At 42.1% G+C, this 24,115-nt stretch overlaps 1 protein-coding gene across 5 annotated transcripts in view; it reads right to left on the reverse strand.

Annotated features, from left to right (window-relative positions):
• LOC148013566 (Rubisco methyltransferase family protein) overlaps positions 1 to 24,115 on the reverse strand; it is a 170,257-nt gene that overhangs the window by 22,941 nt on the left and 123,201 nt on the right. For 2 of the 5 annotated variants that reach the window (XM_087667659.1, XM_087667660.1), the window contains exons 8-10: positions 9,999 to 10,168; positions 5,727 to 5,829; positions 5,378 to 5,530 (exon numbers count right to left, since the gene is read on the reverse strand). In XM_087667659.1, the coding sequence (XP_087523785.1) occupies positions 5,378 to 5,530; positions 5,727 to 5,829; positions 9,999 to 10,168 (426 nt within the window). The remainder of the gene's footprint in view (positions 1 to 5,377; positions 5,531 to 5,726; positions 5,830 to 9,998; positions 10,169 to 24,115) is intronic. The other 3 variants (XM_087667661.1, XM_087667663.1, XM_087667662.1) reach the window with 3 other exon arrangements.

The raw sequence follows: 24,115 nt of genomic DNA on the forward strand, positions 1-24,115 counted from the left end.
CTCGTACCATTGGGACACCTACAACTGTTATTGCATCCGCGAGGGAGGCAGGGAGAACTTTGCCGAAGAGTCGTCCAAAGTCCTCCACTAACTGGCGGTACTCTACCACCAGTTCGAGGAAAAGTAAAGTGACTAGATGTTTAAGAAATTTGTTGTGGAGCGCAAATGACTCCACAATGAGGCCGCTATACCAAGAAACCATGTAAATGACCCCCTTCGTGGAGGCATAGGGCGAGCTCTCCACTAACTCACGAGTTGCGTCCGCAAAGGTGAGTCGAACCATGAAGATCCCTCGGCCCATGAGGACTGCCTCCACGATTTGTGCTGTGCCAATGCGTAGCGTGGAGCGGAACCAATCCTACAGCTGGGACCTCCATGGGGAATGTCCAATAACCTGACCAAAGATCGTTGTTTCTTTCAACTCCAGCTCTGTGGCATGGACGGCTAAGAGCTCTTCCTCAAAGAGAATGATGCACAAGGTGTTTGGCTGGGGGTCACTTGCAGAATGCACCGGTGTCTGACCAGAGGTTTCCATTGCGCGTACCTGCTGGGAACCTACCTATCACGCTATTGTGCTACCGTGGAGGGAAGTTGTTGCAGAGGGGAGGAAGCAACTGGAGGTCGAGGGGGGGGTGGGGGGGGAGGGAGGGGAAAAGGACTAGCAAAAGGGCGCAGGGCGGGGGAGAGGAGGTCTAGCGCAGGACAGGGGGGGCTGGCGCAGGAGGGGGAAAGGAAGGAGTGGCACGGATCGACCGTTCAGTTGAGATGGGAGGGCAGCGTCTCGTCGTGATGGTGGGAGTTTGTCTACTCCTGGTTTCGCATGTGATTAGAAACTTCTCACTTGTAGCCATGTCCAGGTCTTAAATATCTCCAAAAAATACTTCACATTTTTTTAGGCCCTACCTTGATCTCTCCTTTCCATTTCCAACTACAGAGGGTCACTATCTACTTTACCAATCACTAGTTATGGCAGCTGCTATTTTTGCGAGCTTGTAAATTTTATGCTTTGAATAACTTATATCCTTGACAGCTTTCTTCATACTTATGGCCTCTAGCAACTACCATTTTTGGCATTCCATCAATTAATTTAACAACTCTCTCAAACCATTCACTGGTTCAGCTAGCCCTCTTATAGAGAGATATAAGACCTCATCCTAGTGTCACAATTCCAAAGCACCTGTTTCATGCTGATGACAATCTGTAGAGTGCTGGTTGCACAGGTTTGATATTTAGGCCTTCCTCAACTGGCCGCATAGCTAGACTTAGATGAGAACATGCAAGAGATCAGCTCCTTCAAGGAGGAGGCCATGAGGTACCGCCTTCCAAAGAGGAAGAGCACCATCCAAGCATTACTCTTTATCATAGTTGTTAGGTACGAAAGGTACGCTACGGTACGGTACGATAAAATACGGTACTAAATGGTACCTTAAGATTTTATAAGGTACGGTACGATATTAGTACGATAAAAAAATAACTTGATTATTTTGGACTAAAGATAATAGAATAGATATTTCAAGTCTGAATAGCAATGCTATTAGAGTATATAAGATGAGTACTTGAGGGTAACATGCCAAAACCTAATGCTGCATGCGCAACATGCGCTACTACTATCTAAAACTTATAACTACATAGATGGGAGTGGATAAATCATACATGCATGATCATAAAAATAAGAGAAGTGTGGGCTTAAAAGAGAGAAGGTTGAGAGAAATTGTTTGAATCTCAAATAACCTAATCTCATGGGAGAGTCATATTAATATAAGGAGCATTTAGCTCGTCCCAAAGTGCAGTTTGAATGGGAAAGATGTATCCATTAAGTTGGTGCCTTATGGTACTAATACGTAAGATACGGTACCTAAAGTATGGTATAGTATGAAATCTTTCGTACGTGGCACTACTGCAACTAGAGACAAGAAGATGCTGGAGAAAGAGAGAGAGAGAGAGAAGTTTGAGAGGAAGAGAGAGAGGAGAAGCTTGAGAGAAAAAGATGGTGTGAGAAGCTTGAGAGAGAGAGAGGCTTGGGGAAGAAATAAGAAAGAAAGAAGGAAAAAAAAAAGAAAGGGGAAAGAAAAAAAGAAAGTTGTAGACTTAAAGGAGAGTGGCCAAAAAGTGCCTATTTTTTCGTACTAAATCGTACGGATACGTACCATACCATACCGTATGGATCAGTCCGTACTACAAACGGAGACAACCCTGCTCTTTATACTACAAAGTAAGGAGGAGAGAACTCTACATTGTGTATGGGTAGTTGTCGGGATACATATTGCTGGAGCAAATATTGATGCCATGAAGGAAGCAAGATCAAAGTACAAGATCCATATGAGGGATTCCTACTGGACTCAATCAAGCAACAAAGTTGATAGAGGTTTCTTTTGCATCACACACCCAAAAGGCTCTAGACAAGGTACACACAAAACAATGACAGTTGATGGATCTTTGCATAGAGCCCCCTAGAGGCAGGCAGGTGGTCACAAAGACTTACACAGCTTTGCTAGGATCCATGACTAGACCTCCTAGCTATGAGAGGAACACAAAGATATTGTGGTACAACACCAAGATGGTGATCATCAACAAGATGAGCAAGTATTTGATGGCCCTTTCTTCTTTACAGAGGAGCTAAAGAAGACACTTATGGCCTTGCCCTCAAGCAAGTGCCTGGGAGATGATGAATGGACTGAACAAGTCTTTTTGAGCTATTGGAATATTGTTAGTACAAGCCTCATCAGAGCCTTCTAGGAGATTATGGCAATAGGCAATATGCAAGAGAGACTATTGGAGGGATTGATTCCTATCATACCCAAGGGTAGTGGGTGTTGAGCTAAAATATGCATTACTTGCTGATTAGCCTCTTAAACAGCCTCAAAACACACTAAAAATGCTCTTTTACAGTAAAACCCTAAAGAGAGAGTTTAGTGGAAACCCTAAAACAGGGAGTGGTTCGAGAAAGTTTAGTGGAAACCGTAATTTTTGGGGCACCCTTCCACATCTATAAATAGACAGGCTGCCCCCATTCAGCAATTATCCTTGTTTGCAGGTTACACCAGCCCACACACCCTATGCTGCTGTTCGCGCCCAGTTTCCAGCCTACAGCCTGCCTCCATCTGCTGTCCAACCATCATAGACTGCAGCCACATCATCTTCAGCCTGTCCATTGCTGTAGGTGACAGCTCTCAGCTGCTGGCGACTGCTCCAAACTGTCCCAGACTGCTGTTCAGCCTGCTGTCCATCATCTCCAGGGTCAGCCAGCCTGCGTTTTCAGCATTGCAAGCCCTGACACTCTCAGACACTGTTTCAGCCGGCTGTTTACAGAAGACTGCACAGTTTCCAGTCCCCGATCGGTGGTACACTACTGCGTTTACCAATTTCCAGCCTCAAGACTGCTGCATTTTGGTGACCAGCCTGCTGCCATTCACTATTCAGCACTCCTATACTCCGACTGGTGGTCACAGACTTGGGATCCGTCTTCGGTGGACGTCACACTCTGACATTGCTCTGCCCTTGAGCACACTGTACACTCTTACATTCATTTGCAGCATTCATTCACTTAAGAGTTGTGTTCTCTCTCTCCCTTCTTCTGTTTGTGTTTGAGTTTTGAGTTTTTGCGTTTAGGGTTTGAGTTTTGCCCTCTATGTCTCTGTCTGTATCTTTGTGTTTCTATCGTGGTCGTACACTCTGTGTGTCCTCAGTGCAAACCCTAGCACTCTTCTTAACAATGGGGACAAATTGGAGATCATATAATGGAGGCCCATCACTTTGCTTGGAACTCCCTATAAGATCCTTGCAAAGGTGGGTATCAATGAAACAAGGTTGCTTACTAGCCCTCTTCTTGTTTCTATTTGTAGCAAAGACCATGAGCTCTTTCTTGATTAGAGAGCTCCACTAGTATTGAAGGCATCACATTGCCCATCCCTAAGCTTAAGGAGCTCCTTGATATGGAGTTTGCATATGATATAGTAGTTTATTTAGATAAGGATGATGTCAACTTCAAGACCTTATAGCAGTCAAGGTGGCAAAGACTATGTTGGGTTTAACTCATGCCTACGCTCAGAGGAGTCTTGATGATCCGTATGATGACACTCGGGCACCTCTTACTCTTTGTAAGAGGTTTTTCCCCCCAATCACATTATTCTCTATTTGTGTGTTTATGTTACACAATTCGGTCACTTACCGCACTTTACACACTTTCAAGTGTGAATGCACCTTAAGGCACTTAGACAACCCTAAGATCTGAGGGTTGCACTTTGTACTTTCACTTACACACTAGTGAATTGAATCGTGTGTCGAACACTGTCGACACTCTCACTCTCTTTACTGTCTACACTGTTTGTTGAGCTGATAGCTGCCATCTCCTTCTTCAACAGACTGCAAGGCCTCAACTAGTGCTAGAGATATTATAGATGCTACGACAAATGAAGTACCTTTTGAGTGGAGGATAGATACAACCACTTCTTAGATATCAACTAGTCTCTTATCCATAGGAGACATCCTCCTTGGGGTCATTGCAACCGGCAAAAAGACAATATTCACTTTCACGATAGTGGGGAATGGTCACCTTCAATGAGAGGAGTTGGATTAGACAGAGTTTACAACATGTTCTAGACAAAGGATCAAGTAGTGGCTGACTATGAGAGGAGGTAAATCAACATGGATCCAACCACCTACATGTTAGATGAATGGTGACACAGCTTATCAAAGGAGGCAAGGCTATGCCATGTGGCCTTCTTATGCTTAAACTACCACACTGTGGATATGGGAACCACTCTTTTCTCATCATTGGTCAATGTCTGAGCAGGATCCCCACTCAAGCTGACTCACAGCCATAGTAGACCCAGGGACACAGTCAGGGATTGCAAAGTGCAGCGATGCTAAAGATCTCCACAATGTCTCTGCCAAAGAGAGCTTTTGAGGATTTGGAAAGAGATAATCCGTACTCTTCAGGGGAGATGAGAGAGGCTGCAGGTGGCTTTGAGTGGATGATGAGGAGAGATGCCTTCTTGCAAACTTGGGACACCAGCATCATTTTTCAGATAAGCCCTCAAATGGTCTGGCATTATAGCCCCCCAAATCGATTGTTGACACAACCACTGTACTTATGGCATACTTAGCTACTCTTGACAGAGTTCTTTGTACTTTGTATTTTGCCTCAGGTGGATTCTCTCTGAGGTATTGTTAATGGAATTACTTTTCTTTGAAAGAAATATCATGACAGATGAGGAAATGCTGACTTGATATTAAATTGAAGTTGGAAGGAAGACAAACTTAACCATATTACAGCTGACACAAGTGTGCACATACAATCAAACAGAAGGAGTTTTGTCCATGCACACATGATCCTTACAATGTACATTACTTTGTACTGAAAACACACTGGCTTTACCTTCAAGAACCCAGCAAGTTTTGAAAGAGCAACTTCGACAGTATAAAGTATCAGTCCATGAGCTTGAATGTCAACATCCAAAGGAACATCGCATCTGGTTGTTTCTGGGCCAATGTAAGCAGAAGTCTCCTTTGAAGCTGCTGATGCAGCTAGCTGTACATGCATTTAAGATCCACAGTTATTAGAGTACTGGAAGAGAGAATTAAAAAAACAAGGACGGTTTAGTATTCCAGACTTCTTGAGCAGGCAGCTTGCAGCGTCATTGGTGTTTTATCTAAACTATAAAAGCACTGGTTTACTAAGAGAAAAATGACTATCTCATGTGCATGAACCAACGAGCCATATTCACCTGAGAAAATTGGGATGACATTGATGGAGGACAGACCGCAAGGCGTGCAAATGCAACAAGTTGTTCGGGTAAACCATCAAGTGTTATAGGATACCTGCAGGTTCTTTGTATATTAAGGTTCCAAATGACTCAAAAATGGAATTTGTTCAAACCATTTCCAGAATTTAAAAGCTTCATTTTGATGAATTACCCTGATTAACAGAAGTATAAACTAAACAATATTTTCTTTTTCTTCCTTGTCAATAGTTATAATGAAAACGTTACCATGATGAACTTTCTTGACAAAGAGGAGTCTACATGTTTTAACATAGTCTAAAAACCATGAGCAAGCATCTTGCAAAGAATCATCAATGCAGCAAGAACAGAGCTTACATGCATCATGAAAGCCTGCTGGCTAGCAAATTCTGGGCAACAAGCATCTGCTGAATCAACTGCAGAATGCAGCTGTGACACTTGCACATCCACTTTGGTGTCACAAAGCATTTAATGTACCATAACATGCACTTCTTTGTGTTTGTACAAAGAATGGTGGATGTGTGTACTTCATGTCTTCTACATACTCCAATCCTCAAAAGCTATTACTCATGTTCAGATAGTCAGTCAGTTGGATCAAATATCCACTGCTGATGGTAACAACTCAAAAGAACCAAGGGAAAATGCTAGGTGATAATTGGTTCTGTTCCAACTGGTTGTCAATGGTACTTGGACCTTGCCAAATGTATAAAAAATTTATCAGTACTGGTTCAAATGATTTTCAATGGTACTTGGACCTGACCAAGGTGTTAAAACCTTATCACAGTCTGGCAGTTGGATTGCTACCAATGGTGCAAGGGACACAAGTAAATGAACTCACCCACAGGCTTATTCCTTGTGCAAAAGCCTCAGTCCAGCTTGTCTACAGCGTGCTAACTTGAATATTTATAATATCAACACACCTCATATTGACAGGAGAGAAAGTCTGCATCTATAGCTATGCCACATAGCCAAATGTATAAAAAACTTATCAGTACTAGTTCAAATGATTTTCAATGGTACTTGGACCTGACCAAGGTGTTTAAAACTTATCACAGTCTGGCAGCTGGATTGCTACCAATGGTGCAAGAGACACAAGTAAATGAACTCACCCACAGGCTCTTGCCTTGTGCAAAAGCCTCAGTCCAGCTTGTCTACAGCATGCTAACTTGCATATTTATAGTATCAACACAGCTCATATTTATAGTATCAACACACCTCATATTGACAAGAGAGCGAGTCTGCATCTATAGCTATGCCACATGGCCAAATGTATAAACAAATTATCAGTACTTGTTCAAATGATTTTCAATGGTACTTGGACCTGACCAAGACGTTAAAAACTTATCACAGTCCGGTAGCTGGATTGCTCCCAATGGTGCAAGGGACAGAAGAAAATGAACTCACCCACAGGCTCTTGCCTTGTGCAAAATCCTCAGTCCAGCTTGTCTACAGCATGCTAACTTGCATATTTATAGTATCAACACATCTCATATTGACAAGAGATCAAGTCTGCATCTATAGCTATGCCACAAGCACTGCTTACATTGGGCATCCTCAGGGGCAAAAGGTGGTATTTACTTTATACAAATGGGGTGACTTACTGCTGGCCTATCCATCAATAGAGCTTATTGGCCATCACCAGAGCTTATTGGCATCTCCCCCTTCTTCAGCTTTTTCTAAGCTCTCCTCTTTATCACGTTTTCAAATTTTCCTCACATGAAACCTCATTAATCTAAATAGAAGTTCAACTGCTATTGCCCTCGACGTCGCCATTGTCATCTCTCCCTATTCCAGCTCTTCCTTTGCTCCACGAGCTCCCCTCCTACTAATCTACTCTTGTCCCTTGTGACTGCCTTCAATTCTCAGCCCCAAAATTTTAGCCTGCACCTGCATGTCAGCTCTCTTCCACCTTTTTTCCTTTTTTCTTTCATAGACCTTGTGTTTCCCACAGCAGCATGCACAAACATCAGCTCGCATAAGTCTTGCTGATCTTGACTCGATCACCATTAGGGAGTTTACTTGGGCTTTGGATGGATGTGTAGAGGTCAAGCAGACGGATACTTTGTGTTTCAAGAGGGGCTTGCCCAGGAGTTCATACAGTGATTGACTCCATCTGACGGAACCTAACATATTGGAGCACTAGCAGGTAGAGCCTCGCATATCACTTCCTACTGGTGCTTCTTGCTAGCATAAATAATTCAGTTACACTACTTGGTTCAAAACCTCCTGTGATTCAGCTCTGACAAGTCCAAGAATTCTTGACCTAAAGTGGCTTGGAAGGCCATTATCAGAGACAGGTCAGAGGGAAGCTGGAGAACCATTGGCTTAGAGTGCCACATTCAGGCCCTGCTGGGCAAGTTGGTAGTCCAAGGCCTTATACCACATGGGCCCACCTTGAGGCTTCTTCAAGATGTCTTCTCCAAATCTCAATCACATCCTTAGGGGGACTGAAGCCCTCTTTGAGGTGGATTTTCATTAGAGCACCAACCACCCACCCTCCTTTCTTGCACACCCCCAAGTTGTCAAGAGGAGATTGAAAGAAAACCTATCATTTGGAAAGGACAAGTCAAGGATAGATAGGGCTTGCAGCTTGGTAAGTGCATGCCAATTCAGTGGGAAGCCTGTCACCTTGGCCCTACCCACTCCATTAGAGCCTCGTAGGCTGGCCCTACCCAAATCCCTTAGAGCTTGGAGCCTAGAGGGTCATCTACTGGGATAAAGACGTTCGAGGTTCTTCAGCAAGTGGCAAGCAACAGCAGGGGAATAGTTGGGTGTCCTTTGGGAGCCCAATTCTCACCTCAAAGACTCCCCATGGAAGCAGTAGGTTGGTCATCAGCACGCCTAGCTCCTAGACACCTTCAACATGTAACCTTGGATAGGTGGCAACAAGATCTAGCTTTTCCCGAACCCCCTTGAGGAAGGATCCATGTCATTGGGTGGCAGTAGAAGCTGTGGAAGCTAGACCAGTATCTTGCTTTTTCACATGTCCATGAGTGGCCATTCTAGATGTGGGAGGTTGGATGAGTTGAACCAGGATATAATGGACCGGAGCTGTCCTCCTCCTTCAGTTTCCCATACGCCAATAAATAACTTTGCTTAATCGGGATGGATCACTAGACATACTGAAATGCAAGATGGCATGGATTGGGTCCCTGATCTGCATCATACATTGGTCAGATCAGAGCATCATGATGCCCTTTCGACACTTGTTTTGGAGATACATATGAGATAGCTGGCAATTGATGAGGATCTCGTGGCTGGTGGCCCATGGGAGTCTAGTAATAGGTAGCTGATTAGTCCCCATGCAATAGGATGGGGTATGCCATGCCTATGGCAGAATGTAGAGCCCCAAAGCATTGTTTGTGGTCATGTGAGACAGCACAGCTACTGAGGAGAGCTTCCTACACAATCATCTGTCACGTAGACACCAAGGCGGTCAGTGAGCCAGCCAAGGATGCCACGGACTCTATGAGACATATGATCTTTCTCATTGAGGTCCATTCCTATCCAAAGGGATTGGATACTCTCCCCAATGAGCAAGTACTAGAGCTCTCAACGAAGCACTTGGAGGCATGGGAGGTTATTGGGAGCCTCACGAGCACATTTGAAGGGCTTGTTGTGAGTTGGCCTTCAGAGGAGGAGCCTTTCTATATATTCCACCTCGGCAAAGATTTCATCATCCATTACCCCCCCCCCCACCTTCCCCCCCCTTCCCTTGCCCCTCCCCCCCAAACAAACCACCACCTTGGCTTCTTTCAGCACTCCCTGCTAGATTGCCCTGAGAGGCCTTGTATTCATTTGATTTAGCTCTCATTAGACTGTTGAGCATTTATACTTCATTATTCCTCATAAGTAGCATGATTAACTACCATTGATTTTGCCCAAAAAAGGACATCATGTTAGGTGAAACTCAAGAATCATAGCTTCCTTACTAAATTTGATATCTCTGATCGTTATAATTCTAGGCTGTGTACAACAAAGAAGGAAAACATTTCCTGTTACATTTTCAAGCCATACATTCTTGATTTTACCTACAAGAGTCATTATTTGTAAAGAGGGAAAAAAGCACAAAGCACAGTGTGTATTTCATTCCTTGGAAACAGCTTACATGTAAATAGTTAACTGCAGAGTCTTAATCTTATGTTCTCTATCAAAGAATAAACAACTCTGTTTGCATCTCAAAGAAAAGAATAATCGGTATTAGATCATAAAAATACATGGCAAGCTAATTAAACCTTTATGACCACATCAGGATACGAAGAAAGCCCATGCTCCGTCAAAGCCTTCAGTTTTGCTGTAAACATTTCATCATCCAACTTCAAAGCAACTTGCAAATCTACAGAGTCAGTTTCAGCAGTATCTTGTGAAACAAACCCATATGACAATAACAGCTCCCCTTTTGACTTGCTCCCATAAGTAATAAAGACCTGTAGCAATGCACCACAACATTATGGACCAGATTTCCTTAAACGTGGATGACATTATGCAAAAATAGAACAGCTTTGTACTTTTTACACTTTCGAGGACTGAATTGCTTCACTTTGAGAAGGGGAAAACTCCCTTTCTTCTTACATACAGATTTCCCAAAATAAAGAATCCGAATATGATCTCAATCCTTGATGGGTGAAGGAGGTGATACATGGCTGTAGCACTTTGTATTTTTTATACATTTGTTACTTTTGAAACTGTTTCAATACCGTCTAGGGATTTTAGGTACTCTCTGGCTATTTTCATTACTAAAAAGCTAATTGGTACTGCCTTAGTCTCTTTTAGGTATGTTTTGGTGGTTCTTATACTCGATACACTTAAAGCTCTATGATATATGAAGCAAGCTATTGAATTTGGTACATTTTAAACCTTTTGCTTCCTTTGGTACTAAGTGTTTTCCTGTAGTTTTTTGGTACCTTTGGTATTAATTGGTACTTCCTCGTGCTATTTTTACCACAAAGATTTCCTTTGGTGCTACTTATAGCTATTAATGATATCTTTTGGTGGACATTTAGTGCTCTTTGGTACATTTGGTAAGTTGGATATCATTGCTACAATGGTTGGTAATGGTATTATGATTTGAAGTTTTGGTACTTATTGCTGCTTGGTTCCTATGATGTTTTGTTTTTGTAAGCTTAATCCTCTTTATTTCTTTCACTTGACAGTCATGGTATGATATGCTAGAGGCCTCTTTCAAGGAAGGGCAAGTCCACATGGACTTTGTCAACTAGATGATCATTAACGTAAAGAAGGGGAAGAGGTTTACCCTCTTCCCCAAGCCACATATTGTATACAAACATAAGACCCCATCCATGTGTTTAGCATTTGTATTGCATGTGCAGAGTCACTAGAAGTGGCACATATCATGGGTAGCTTCATGCTTGAGTAGTGTCAACATCAATACCATCCCCTTTACTTTAGTGCAATTTTGCATAAGAGTGCGTTTTGTGTAAAAGAAGGATGCAATGTTGAAGTACTTGTGGTGGCAAAGGCATGGATGATTGGACACTACAGTGTGATTAGTAAGTTGGCATAATTATCCATCATGGTTATTTTACCTACAGATTACAATCCTATTTCAATGTGCTTGTACGTTGGGATTGCCTATGGTTAATGCGTAGATGAAAAATATGTGGTTGAGGTCATCAAAGATGGGAAGACTATAGATAATGTGAAATATGATATACTAGGGCCAACAAATTTTGGTGCCAATCCCATGTTCAAGGAGTCGTACAGTATAGAGAAGGTGAGAGATATCCCACGGCCTGAGTTGGGCAAAGATGATCACAGGTGAAAAGAGACTGGAGAGGCAGTGCATTGCTCAGCTGAGCTCTAATACCATGTCAAAAGATGCAAGATTTAGAGCATGGCTATGGCGGATGGAACATAAAGTGAATGTTCATGATGACATAAGCTGAAGAGACCAATTGTTACTCAAGTGAATTAGATTCCAAGATGAAAACTTGGACTCATAAACACAATCTTGAGTATGAGATTAACAATGACCAAGACACTAACTGAAATGGAAAAGCATTATGATATTTCATTCATCATATATGAAAAAGTGGTAGTCAAGTATAATGCTTTATAATTGTTGGATGGGTAGCAATCTCCCTTTCTGTGCATATGGGATTCCTGCAGCCTACATGTCTTCAGCCTAAACTGCCTCATACAAAGAGGCTACATTAGGTGTGATTGCAAATATCTCAACATATAACCTAGCATTCGATATTCTTTTCACCCTATGATCTCATTATCTCTAGTGCACTTGGTGTGTTAATAGACATTAGGTTTCTCTTGCGAATGGTTCATACTCATCTTTCGAATCAATATGGAGATGGTATACATGTTTACGGCCATCCATATTTGTGATTGACTTACAGGCTATGATCCCCACTTGCAATGTTGATGTGGTTTAGAGTCCTTGGAAAGAAAGATTTGAAAATGGAAAGGGAAGATTTTGAGAGAGTCATTGAAGGACAGTTTCTATCCGAATCCGCATTTGCCTTGGCAACTCCTCTAGTATCACCATGTAGGTTATCAACTGTACCCTCAACTATCCCTATGTTTGTACTTGCACCCTTAGTGGTCTCTTCATAGACCTATGACCCCTCGGCCTTGTCCCCATGAGCTTTCTGTGACTATCAAGAACCATGCCCCCCTTGGTGTCTTTTGCCTACCACTTCCTTCGACCTATCAATAGCCCCCTCCCCACTTTTGGTATAAATAGTATCCAAATCCCCCTTAATCCCAATGGCATCTGACACTGTCTCATCAACAACTGACGAGCCTTTACAGCAACATGGATTTAGATTGAATGATGTAGATCACATTCTGTTCATGAAAAAGACAGATCATGGCTGTGTGTTTCTAGTAGTTTATGTAGATGATCTTATCATCACTAGAGATGATGAAGAGGACATTGCTGGAATTAAATCATGTTTACAGGCTGTATTCAGAGTCAAAGACCTTGGTGAGCTGAAGTATTTTCTTGGGATTGAGGTAGTCTCTACGCCTCAAGGTATATGGCTGCTACACAAGTAGTATGCTCATGACATGTTACAGAAGTATGGTATGACTAAATACAAACCTATGGAGACACCTCTTGATCAAAATTTCAAGTTGCAGATTGATGTTGGGAATGACATAGAGAATGTGACCATGTATCGATAGATGGTGGGTAGCTTGATATACTTGACTATTATCCTATTACCCATCTTGACTTATGTTATGCAGTGGGGTTGATTAGTCAGTTCATGCAAAAGCCTTGCAAACCACATTTAGATGCAGTCAGGAGGATCATGAGATATGTAAAGGGTACTACAGATTATGGGTTGTTTTATGCATATGAAAAATCCCTTGACATGACAGGGTTTATTGATGCTGATTGGGCTGGTTGTGCCTATGACAGGAGGTCAACCAGTAGATATGCATTTGGATTGGGCAGCAGTATGATCAGTTTTGGTAGAGGGAGCACACCAACAGCAAAGTAGAGCTAGACGCTCAATCAGGGTTACCATTTCATTCAGGAGAGAGCTCCAGCCAAGGATCTGTGTCATGAGCAGAGGCATTGATACTTCCCACCTAATAACTCCAAGGACGCCATGGACATAGATGGTGCAAAGGTGTCTCAAAAGGAGGAGGTAGCAAGCACTACATTTCCATACAGTGCTCTCTCTAACGAGATCGTGCAGTATCTGAGATTCGCGAAAGTTCTTTCGTGGGGAGACATCAATGCAAGGACAATAAACAGACAACAGAATCCACAGGTACTAGAGCTAGGATTGCAGCACCATCTCCTCATCTACAATGGAGTGTTTGCCATACACTCGTCTGTACCACTCCTCATCTACAATGGAGTGGTGCAGACGAGTGTATGGCAAACACTAGTGAGAAAAAATCAGAAACACAGAAAAGTGAAGAATCAACAATGGAATCGAATGGTGATACAATGGCCTTGGGCCTCCGTGTCTCTAGGACCGGGGATGAAGGGTGAGCAAGGAAGCCAGTGATGATGGAGTTGCTTGAGATGACTAGTATTTTAGCAGATCAAGGGCAACAATTCTTATGGGAGAAATATGCATTGTGGAGAGAACGAAAAAGCAGGCCTCTGTGCAGGAGGGGTCCGAACAGCAAAATGCAAGTTCTACTGGCTGAAAATGCAAAACTCCACACTCATTCAATGACAAAGATGGCAACGGCTGGCTGTTCTCTTGAGAATGAAAAATGCGGTCAGCCGGGGCAAAACGCATAGCTGTTCATGACAGCAGGGGCAATGACTGTGATTGCAATAACCTTCAAAAGGCAGGTAGCTGTCAGGAGCAGCACCAGCAAAAAATGCAGCTCCAATAGCTGGCAATGATGCCAGAAGGGCTGGCAACTGCTGGGCAGACCTCCTCTTGGATGGGCAAGAGCATAGGTTGGCTGGGCAGTCGCTGGCAGCTGCTACTACAGTCCTACCACCCCAAAAACGCAAGGGATGTCTGATTGATGGTGAGGGAGAGCACTTGATGAACAAGGAGAGTTATTGGGAGTTTGATAATGATTAGAGAGAGTTGAGATGCCCACAACAAGTCCTTGTATAAGGGATTTTTGTGCGTTTGTCCTATTGTGCAGAAATAAAATCTTTAAAGTAAACAAAGATTTTAGGGGTTGGTTGGAAGGAGCAAAATTAGGTATTAATGCAGGACAATTTGATGTTAATGCAATTTGATGTTAATGCAAGCCTTGATTTCAGTGGCTCAACAAGCAGCACAATAGACTACCCATTGGGATCATGGAAGACAGCCCAACTCATATATGACTTCTTAAAGGCCCCCCCCCCCCCCAACCCAAAGTGAGAATTGGGGCAGATTATACCTACCTCTCTTTATCCATCACAACCCCTCTTCTCCCACTGACCCATAGAGCTATATCCACCCAGCATATCACTATGTACTTCTCCAAGGACTGCCGCCATGTATATGGGGATGTCATCTATCACAAGCTTTAGGATATGGATCCAGTGGCACAACTGGAGGTGCTTATATCACAATTCATAGCTTAGTGGCCTTTACGATCTTCTGCATAGCCAACTTCCTCCACACTACCTAGACTTCCTCTAAAGTCAAAGTAGGGATGATGCCTACAAAAAGCCAGTATCACAAGACTCAAGCACATCTCAAGTGACAAAGAGAACTGGGGGAGATCTATCAATGTGAAGCTCAGTGATTGAACCAAGCTCTAAACCCTCATAAGAGATGCCAATATGAGATCAAGCAACAACACTGGATTGATACCAACTATCCTTGAACATCAATTGAAAGGAGACTTGGAGGCAGATTCGTGAGGCATTGATCCCACCACTTGGCATGCCTATGCAAAGTCCCTCTAAAATATCCCAAATCCTTGAACATCAATTGAAAGGAGACTTGCAGGCAGATTCGTGAGGCATTGATCCCACCACTTGGCATGCCTATGCAAAGTTCCTCTAAAATATCCCAAATCCACCCCCCACTTGAACTACATGCTTGAATCATGGGAGAAACTTAAACTCATACATGACTTTTCAATATCCCCACAATTCATCAGGGTAGATCATACCTAGCCCCTCCTCAATCACCACTTCTTTGGGCATGATATATGTATCACAAGTTTTATCAAACAAATCCAAAGGCACCACTCAAGGTAGTTACATCCCAACTCCATGACCTGTTGCACTCTTCTGCCACAGCCCACTTCCCCCACACTAACCACTCTTCCTCTAAAGCCAAAGTAGGAATGACGCCACCAAATAGCTAGTATCATGACAAGTATCATGACACACACACATCTCAAACAACAAAAGGAACTACAAGAGACCTCCAAGTGTGAAGCTTGACTATTGAACTAAGCTCTAACTCATAAGAGACAGCAATACAAGAGCAAGTGACATTGGAACTTGTATCAACCATAATTGAGCATCAACTCGAAAAAGGCTAGGAGGTGGGTTCATGAGCTACAATCACCTACATCTATCACGGAGTCCACCACTTGACAAACCTATGCAAAGTTCCTCTATGAGGTCCCAAATCCACCCCATTATCCCCCCATCTCATTCTAGACATAACACTAGTTACTTGTGGCATGGTATAGATTGCCATTAGGAGGCTGCAATATGGGAAATAGAACACTAGTCATGGATCTGAGGGGAGCATTTCTCTTACATCTACACCACTCTAACCCTATTTCTAGCATTACTCTTCAATAGGGTGCTAGCTGCATGCTTTTCCCAGACTTCAGAATTTTCTTGGAAAACCCATGTTCATGGCGTTTTGCACAAACTAGTCGGCTTATGAGAGCCATGGTCACTTCCAAAGACAATGAGGTGGAGGTGACAGACCTATCTGTAAACTTGGGCATCACCCTCACTAGCAAAAGAAGCAACCTGGGAGAGACTTCCATGAGAGTATGCCGTACTTGCACCAATGCAGTGAGAATGTCATCACACCAATGCTCAAGAGCTCCATACAAAAGGATGATTTTTTGATACACTAGTCAACCCTAATATAATGTATGCAACGTCGCTGGGCTCTTGGCCTCTCCATTTATCATTTGCAATGATTGGAGAGACCTCAAATACTTATGACATCTGGGATGGTCCATTATAAACACTCAGCACCACATGAGATTGTCAAAGCAAAGCTTGTAGTACCCCCCATGCCAATGGAGGTTCTATTTTAGACCATGGCAATGGAAGCTCTATTTTAGACCATCATTTATGCCACATGAGTCGAATCCATGAGGCTAGATAAGGTGCCATGCCAAGCCCTTGAGGCATCACAGTGTATTGCCATATACACTTGACTAAGTGGACTACAACTTGTCAAGCCACAAAAATCAAGGATTGCATAAATTTAGAACAAATTAGCTCTCCTAGAACTGCCCCACAGAATTATTATAAAAACTACCCTAGAAAGCTCCACAAAAACATTCAATACTAAATCAGCCACACAAAAAACTGCCCCTTAAAGAATTATTGAACGTTCTTTTTTTTTTTTTCGGGTAGGATAGATGCCTAGAATACCCTATAACGACATGTTTGTGGGCATCCATGATAATCCCTCCATTCTTAGATAGTGCAAGCACTCCATTCTCTCCATCATCATCATTCTTGACACTCTCCTTTGCTGCGAGTTGATGCGGCCCTTGCTGGTACCCATCACCATCATCTAGGAGGTGACACCCTGCTGCCATAGGTGCCACCCAGCTGCCAATGGTGCTGCTGCTGCTCCTGTCTCTTGCTCCAAGTGGTGCCGCCCTGGCCTTAGAGGTCTCTATCAGCCTGCAATTTTGTTGCCATGAATCATTCTTCTTCATCACTAGCTTCTGTTACCAGTCATCTGCCCATGCTGGAGGTTGGTTCTAGGTCGCTGTCTTGCATCAATCTCATCGTTTGCATCAGTTACTTACTCCGGGTTCTTCTCTGGGTGGCTGCAAGGCGACAGCACTTTCAGAATCAGCTTAATGACACTCACCTTCCATGAGGCTTGCACAATTCCAATCTCCCAAACGTGTACGACCATGGTTGTCAAGGGTTTCACCAAACTAGTAGCATAAGCCTCAAAAAACTCATTAGTCAAGCCATCCCATCCTAGGCTTTTGTCCTTGAGTAGATGCAACAAAACATCCATGAACTCTCCCTCTAAGATGTCTTTGTGGAAATCATCATGCATATCTAGCAGCACCTGTTCCCTAACAAGGGCATAAAAAGCCAAATGGACCAAGGTGGTCAGCTGACTGCAGATCTGTGACCCTCAAGCCATATGCGATTGACATGAAGCATCTTATAAATTTTCCGTCAAGCTTTGCAACTTGGCTTGCTAATAGGATCCCAATTGGAAGTTCTGAATGAGATTTGTCAACCTTGTACCCAATGGTAGCAGGAACAAATCACCTAGAGAATCCATTAGCAAGGAGTAGACCAATGCCAGCATTGCTTCAAGAGCATGCTAACACTCCCTGCAAAGAGAAGCATGATAAATACCATAATGCCTAGCAACCCTCTGCATGTTAGGGAGCAATCGTTCAAAACAATCACTACCCCCTACGGAGGGAAATCAAGTAAAAACATGTCAACAAGCTACTCTATATAACCATTGAAGACTAGGTGCTTCACATAAGAAGAATTAAAACACAATGGTTCCCAAAAATTGCGCCAAAAGGGGAAACCGGGTGGTCAAGCATCTCGAACTACAAAGGGAAATGATCCAACAAAACATATTGTTGCAACAGTTGGATATTCAAAATCTCTGGTGAAGGGCACAAGAGGAAGTACTCAAGTAGTGTGCACGTCAAACAAGGTGTATTCAACAATAAAGAGAGTGCAGAGAGTGAAGATTCAAGAGATATGTGCGTTCTAATGTGGTTCACACAAACAATAAAAGAATGTATTTATACTTAGGGTACTGTATACTTACATCCACAAGGGTGTGTTCACATGTGCAAGTAAATACATACATGAAAGTAGCGAAAGGGCCTTTACACCCAACAACCTCCCACTTAAAGGTCCTAAGCGAACCTTTAACCAACCCCCACTAGTCGAATGCAATGCTCATGTTGAGCCTTTGCAAGACTCTTAGTGAGAACATCTGCAAAGTTTTCCTACGTTTTGATCTTAGCCACTGTGACTAGACCATCATCCAAAACCTGTCTGATAAAGTGATACCTCACATCAATAAGTTTAGTATGTGCATGAAACATGGCATTCTTAGCCAAGCATATAGCACTCTAGCTATCACATCCAAGTACAGGTGTTTTGGTAGGCAGCCCAAAATCCTTGACCAAACACCTTTTGAAGCTTTGGTGTGTGGCTGAAATATATTCAGTCTTAGTGGTAGAAAATGCTACTATCTTTTGCAATCTAGAGCGCCAAGAAACTGTCCCACCAGTCAAGGTAAATATGTACTTGATAGTAGACTTGAGAGTATCCAAGTCACCTGCCATGTCTACATCACAATATCCTTGCAGATCTAATAGACCCTTTCCATAGAAAATACATTTTCTTTGTGTACTCTTAAGGTATCAGAAGATGCATTTCACTGCTTCCCAATGTGCTTTGCCAAGATTTGACATAAACCTGCTCACAACTCCCACTACATGAGCAATGTCAAGTCTAGTGGCAACCATAGCATACATGAGTGACCAACAAGCTGAAGCATAAGGAACACCCTTTATAGATCTAGTTGCCTTATCATCTTTTAGGCAATCTACTTTGCTAAGCTTAAGGTATGGTGGTAAAGGAACACCAAGTGGATTGGCATCTGCCATACAAAAATGATCAAGTACTTTGCTAATGTACTTTTCTTATGAGAGAAATAAGAGATGTTTCTCTCTATCTCTCTTCACACGCATGCCCAAAAAGTGTTCAACTGCACACAAGTCCTTCATGGAAAAGGCTGAATTCAGCTGTCTTTTTAGTGCATTGACCTAGCTTTTATGCTTACCAGCAGTAAGCATATCATCCACATAAAGCACAAGGATTATAAAGCTTCCATCATCAGCCTTCTTTATATATAAGCAGTGATCTACATTGCTTCTTTTAAACCCATGTAAGAGCATGAAGGCATCAAATTTTTTATACCACTGTCTAGGAGCCTATTTTAAACCATACAAGCTTCTCTTAAGCCTACACAAAGTGCTTTCCTGGCATAATAAATCCCTCTGGCTATTTCATGTATAGCTCTTCTTCTAAATCACCATACAAAAATATAGTTCTAACATCCATCTGATCAAAGTTCAAGATCCATAAATACTACGATAGCAAACAATACACCCAAAGAGTGGTCATTTTGACAACAAGTGAAAAGACTTCTTGAAAGTCAATCCCCTCTTTCTATGTATAGCCCTTAGCCACTAGCCTAGCTTTGTATTTGGGTTTGCCATCCACACACTTGATTTTATAAACCCATTTGTTAGGAATGGCTTTCCTATCTTTGGGTAATGGAACCAAATCCCAAGTATCATTCTAATACAAAGATTTCATTTCTTCCTGCATTGCTAGCTTCCACTTTTTCTTTAACTCACATGATAATGCCTCTTTATATGTGAGAGGCTCACCCTCATCTGTGAGTAAAATACAGTCTAAAGAGGAATCAAACCTCTGTATGGGTCTCTTGACACGTGTAGACCTTCTTACCCAATGATCTGTGTTATCAGGTAATAGATCCACATCCAAAGGAATGTTAATGACCTCATTATTTGGCTGTTGAATTGCATTTTCAGGTTGTTGTAATACATTTTCATGTTGCTGTAATTCATTTTCAACATGTTAATTTTGTTGTAATCTTCAACGTCCCTTTGCTGCCCATTTTCACCTAGCTCAATAATGACACACTCATTATCAAAACTAGCATCAAATGGAGCTGATTTTTCAATGGCTGATCATGCTGAAATTTCACTTTCTTTTTGTCCAAATCACTGGATGTGGTATTTTTCAGCAGCTTTGACTTATTAAATACCACATCTCGGCTATGTAGTAGTAGCACCTTTTTCATGCTTGGAACCCAAACTCTATAGCCCATTTCACCTTCATCTCCATAACCCATGAAGATGCCTCTATGGGATTTCATGTCAAGTTTGGTTCTACTGTCAACAAGTACATGTACATAGCAATCGCAGCCAAAGACCCTTAAGTGGTCATATGAAGCAGGTTTGCAAATATACCTCTTCAAAGATACCACTTTCAAGTGCATGATGTGGAGATTGGTTGCAAATATATACCGCGGTTTTAAGTGCCTCTCCCCAAAACGATTGCGAGAGTTAGCTGTGGACAGCATACATGGAATCTTCTCGCATAAAGTGTGATTCATTCGCTCAGCCATACCATTAGATAACTAATTGAAAGCAACTGTAAGTTCCCATTTATTCCCATTGACATCACAAAACTTATTAAATTATTTAGATACATACTCTCCCCCATTGTCTGTTCTTATGCATTTTAATTTTAAACCCTTTTGATAACTAACAAATTCTTGAGCAAGTAAACCCATATCTTTCTAGAATGGTCATCAATAAAAGACACAAAATAACGGAAACCGCTATGAGTTTTTAATGGCATGGTACATATATCAAAATGGACTAAATCCAAAATATATGCCTTCCTAGAGGGTCCATGACAGTATGAACTCTTTACATGTTTTCCCAAAACACAATCATCACAAAAGTCAAGCTTTGAGTTTTTCACATCAACTCTTTAAAGTGAAGAAAGTACATGTAAATGCTTTCGGCTCATGTGTCCAAGACGCTTGTGCCATAACTCCATGTGTAACTACACTTCTGTAATTGCAACAAACTTTCCAAGAAGTGTCTTGCACTCAAGATAATAAAAAGTTTCCTTTTTACCGCCTCTAGTGACTAGCATAGATCATTTCTATATCTTCCACATTCCACCACCATAGGTAGTGAAGTAACCTCTACTTTCTAACCGCTGAACCAAAAGCAAGCTCTTCTTGACGCCTAATATAAACCTAACATCATGAAGAATCAATTCCTTACCATTTTCAAGAGCCAGGTGTATGGTACCCATCATAGAAACACGGAACGCCCGTTCTAGGCCTTAGGAACAAATTAACACGTTCTAGCATGTGTCTACTAGCGAAACGCCCATGGAACGTTCCTGCCCGTTCCCAATCCCGTTCCTAGCCGTTCCAACCTTGTTCCAAGCCGTTCCAACAGCCGTTCCCTATTTGGAATGGCCGTTCCCTGGAATCAGACTACACTGCTTCCAAATTTTGGGGCATTTCAGATCATGGATTGCCCCAAATTTGGGGCTTTTTCAGAAGGATTTGGGGCATTGGTTTTGGTTGCAATGTCCCCAATTTTAGGGCATTCGAAATCAAGCATTGCCCCAAATTTGGGGCTTTTTGAGCAAGGATTTGGAGCATGGAATTGGCTGCAATGTCCCCAAAAGGATTTCCCAAAATTTCGGGCTTTTTTAGCAAGGTTTTGGGGCATGGCATTGGCTGCAATGTCCCCAAATTTAGGGCATTTCCAATGTGTTGATTGAATTTTATATATATATATATATGTCATTCCCCCCGTTCCCGTTCCCCAATCCTAAGCGTCCCCCCTGTTCCGGGGGGTCCCGTACCCGTTCCCCGTTCCTGGTAATTATGGTACCCATTCCTTCAATATCACATGCATGGATATTCCCTAGATAAAATTTTCCAATCTTACCTTCTACATAAGAAGAAAAACGCTTCAAAGATGGAGTTGCATAAAATGAAGCACCACTATCAACAATCCGTAATTGTGACAAACCATCACGAGCAAACAACAAGGCATCTATCACATCCCTTTTAGTGATATACATGTCTTCCACTGTGATAGCATGTGGATCTAAAGATGCAACCAGCAAATCGACATATTTATATTCTTCTATTTCCTCAATAACAACATTAGATACCACATTTTCCTTTTCTGTTTCTTTAGGGATAAAGCTCTCATCCTTCTCATTCTTTTTGCCTTTTGCATTCTTGCTCCCTCTTATAGTACCTGCAATCGGGCTTTTTATGCCCTTTGCATCCACACTGGCAGCAAGTGACATCTTGTTGTTTTCCCTTGCTTTTGCTGCGATTTTTGTTCTTATTTGCAGCATTTGACCTCTTTTCAATTCATCCTCTTACATTGTAGCCTAATCCATTGTTTTCCCCACTTGACTTGTGTCTAATCTCCTCATTGAGAATAGAACCACACTCACCATCAAATGTCAAGTTGGGGTTGTTGCTCAATGACAACCAATGCTTTCCACGAATTTGGAAAAGTCATGGACAAGAAATTAGCCCTCGGCTTAGGATCAAAAGCCAACAAGCCTACATTCTGTAACTGACTCAAAACACCAATGAAAGCATTTAAATGCTCTGAGGCGGGCTTAGACTCATCAAGCTTCAAGTTGACTAACTTTCATATGAGATGTACCTGATTGACAGGAGTTTTGTTCTCATATGTAGTCTTGAGTTTCTCCCAAACTGCATAAGCTGTGATAAGTCCCTTGATATCAACCAAAATATCATCCGTGACAACCATTATGATGTAAGTAATGCCTTTCTTATTCATTTTAGCCCATCCTCATCCGACAAAGCAACAGGTTCATGTTCTACCAAAGCATCGTCACAATCCTTCAAAAAAAGTATACCTTGCATACGATCTTTCAAAAGATCAAAGCCATCTTCAAAGACACTCAAAAAGATTCTTTGTGTCAGATGTAGATGCACTACCAGCCATGTTCAGCAATAAAAGACTGTAATAAAATGCTGAATACTTTCAATCAATAGCAAGGTTGCTAAATAAAACAGCAAGTACACACACTTGTACTTCTGAAGGTATCCAAGAAGCAAATACTTTGCTACAATTTCAATCCCAAGAGCTGATTACAGCATGTACATGAACCAAATCTGATGCATATGTATAAATGACAGGTCCCACTTCAATAATACATCACCATATTGTCCAAACGCAATAACCCAAGTGCTGTATGTACCACTATTTCACTGCATAATGATCATTCAGCAATACATGTACCAAGAGAAGTTGCAGCATATTCCTCCTCTTGAAGAGATTGAACTCTACATTTCAACCATTCAATGCATGTGAGCAAGTCATCAGTAGTATCCCCTGACTGATACAGAGACAACGAGTGAGCCAACAAAGATTGATAATGTTGCAATTCAGCTCGAAAAGAAGAAGCATGCTGAAAACCATACTATCGGGACAACTCATGGGCATTATCTCTAAAAACAGCCCATGCTTTCATCCCTCCAAGCAGGACCCTCCAACTAAAAGAAGTAATCAATTGCTGGATACATTCCAAAAAACTGATTTTGCAGCAGAATAGATTGATTGAAACATAGAGGCAAACGAGCAAGTAGAGCCATAAAGGCATGAACCAGCCTATGAGTCAAATTCAAAACCAAGGGACACTGAATTGGCAAGACATGTTGTCGCTCAACCCACATATCAATCACTGCAGGAAGAAAAGAATCACTCTGAAAAAATGTAGATTCTATCAAGTATGGCCCAAGTGTTTGGATGTTGAAAAGAACAATAAGTATATCTAGGCTGCAAAGGATGCATCCAAGACTACATGTCTTGTTTCAAAGACATAGGTGCCAAGGCATCTCAAGCCTGCCACTCACGACCATCCATGACCGAGTGCGGTGAAGTCGCATGATCCGTGTTGGGAATAAAGGCCCTCGTGCCTTTTAAATGTGCTCGGGTGTGAACACACCCTTAGCACTTGTACTTTCATATATATATCTAACTAAAAACCTAAAGAGGTACACTCTCGTTATTGTACCCACAAGTTGTATTCACTCTTCTCTCAACTCTACACTCTCTCTCTCTATCTCTTTGTTGCTAGCAATCACTGC

The sequence above is a fragment of the Lygodium microphyllum genome, chromosome 26 (genome assembly GCF_053477565.2).
Source record: "Lygodium microphyllum isolate KBCC chromosome 26, Lygodium_microphyllum_v1.1.10, whole genome shotgun sequence".
Lineage (NCBI taxonomy): Eukaryota > Viridiplantae > Streptophyta > Polypodiopsida > Schizaeales > Lygodiaceae > Lygodium > Lygodium microphyllum.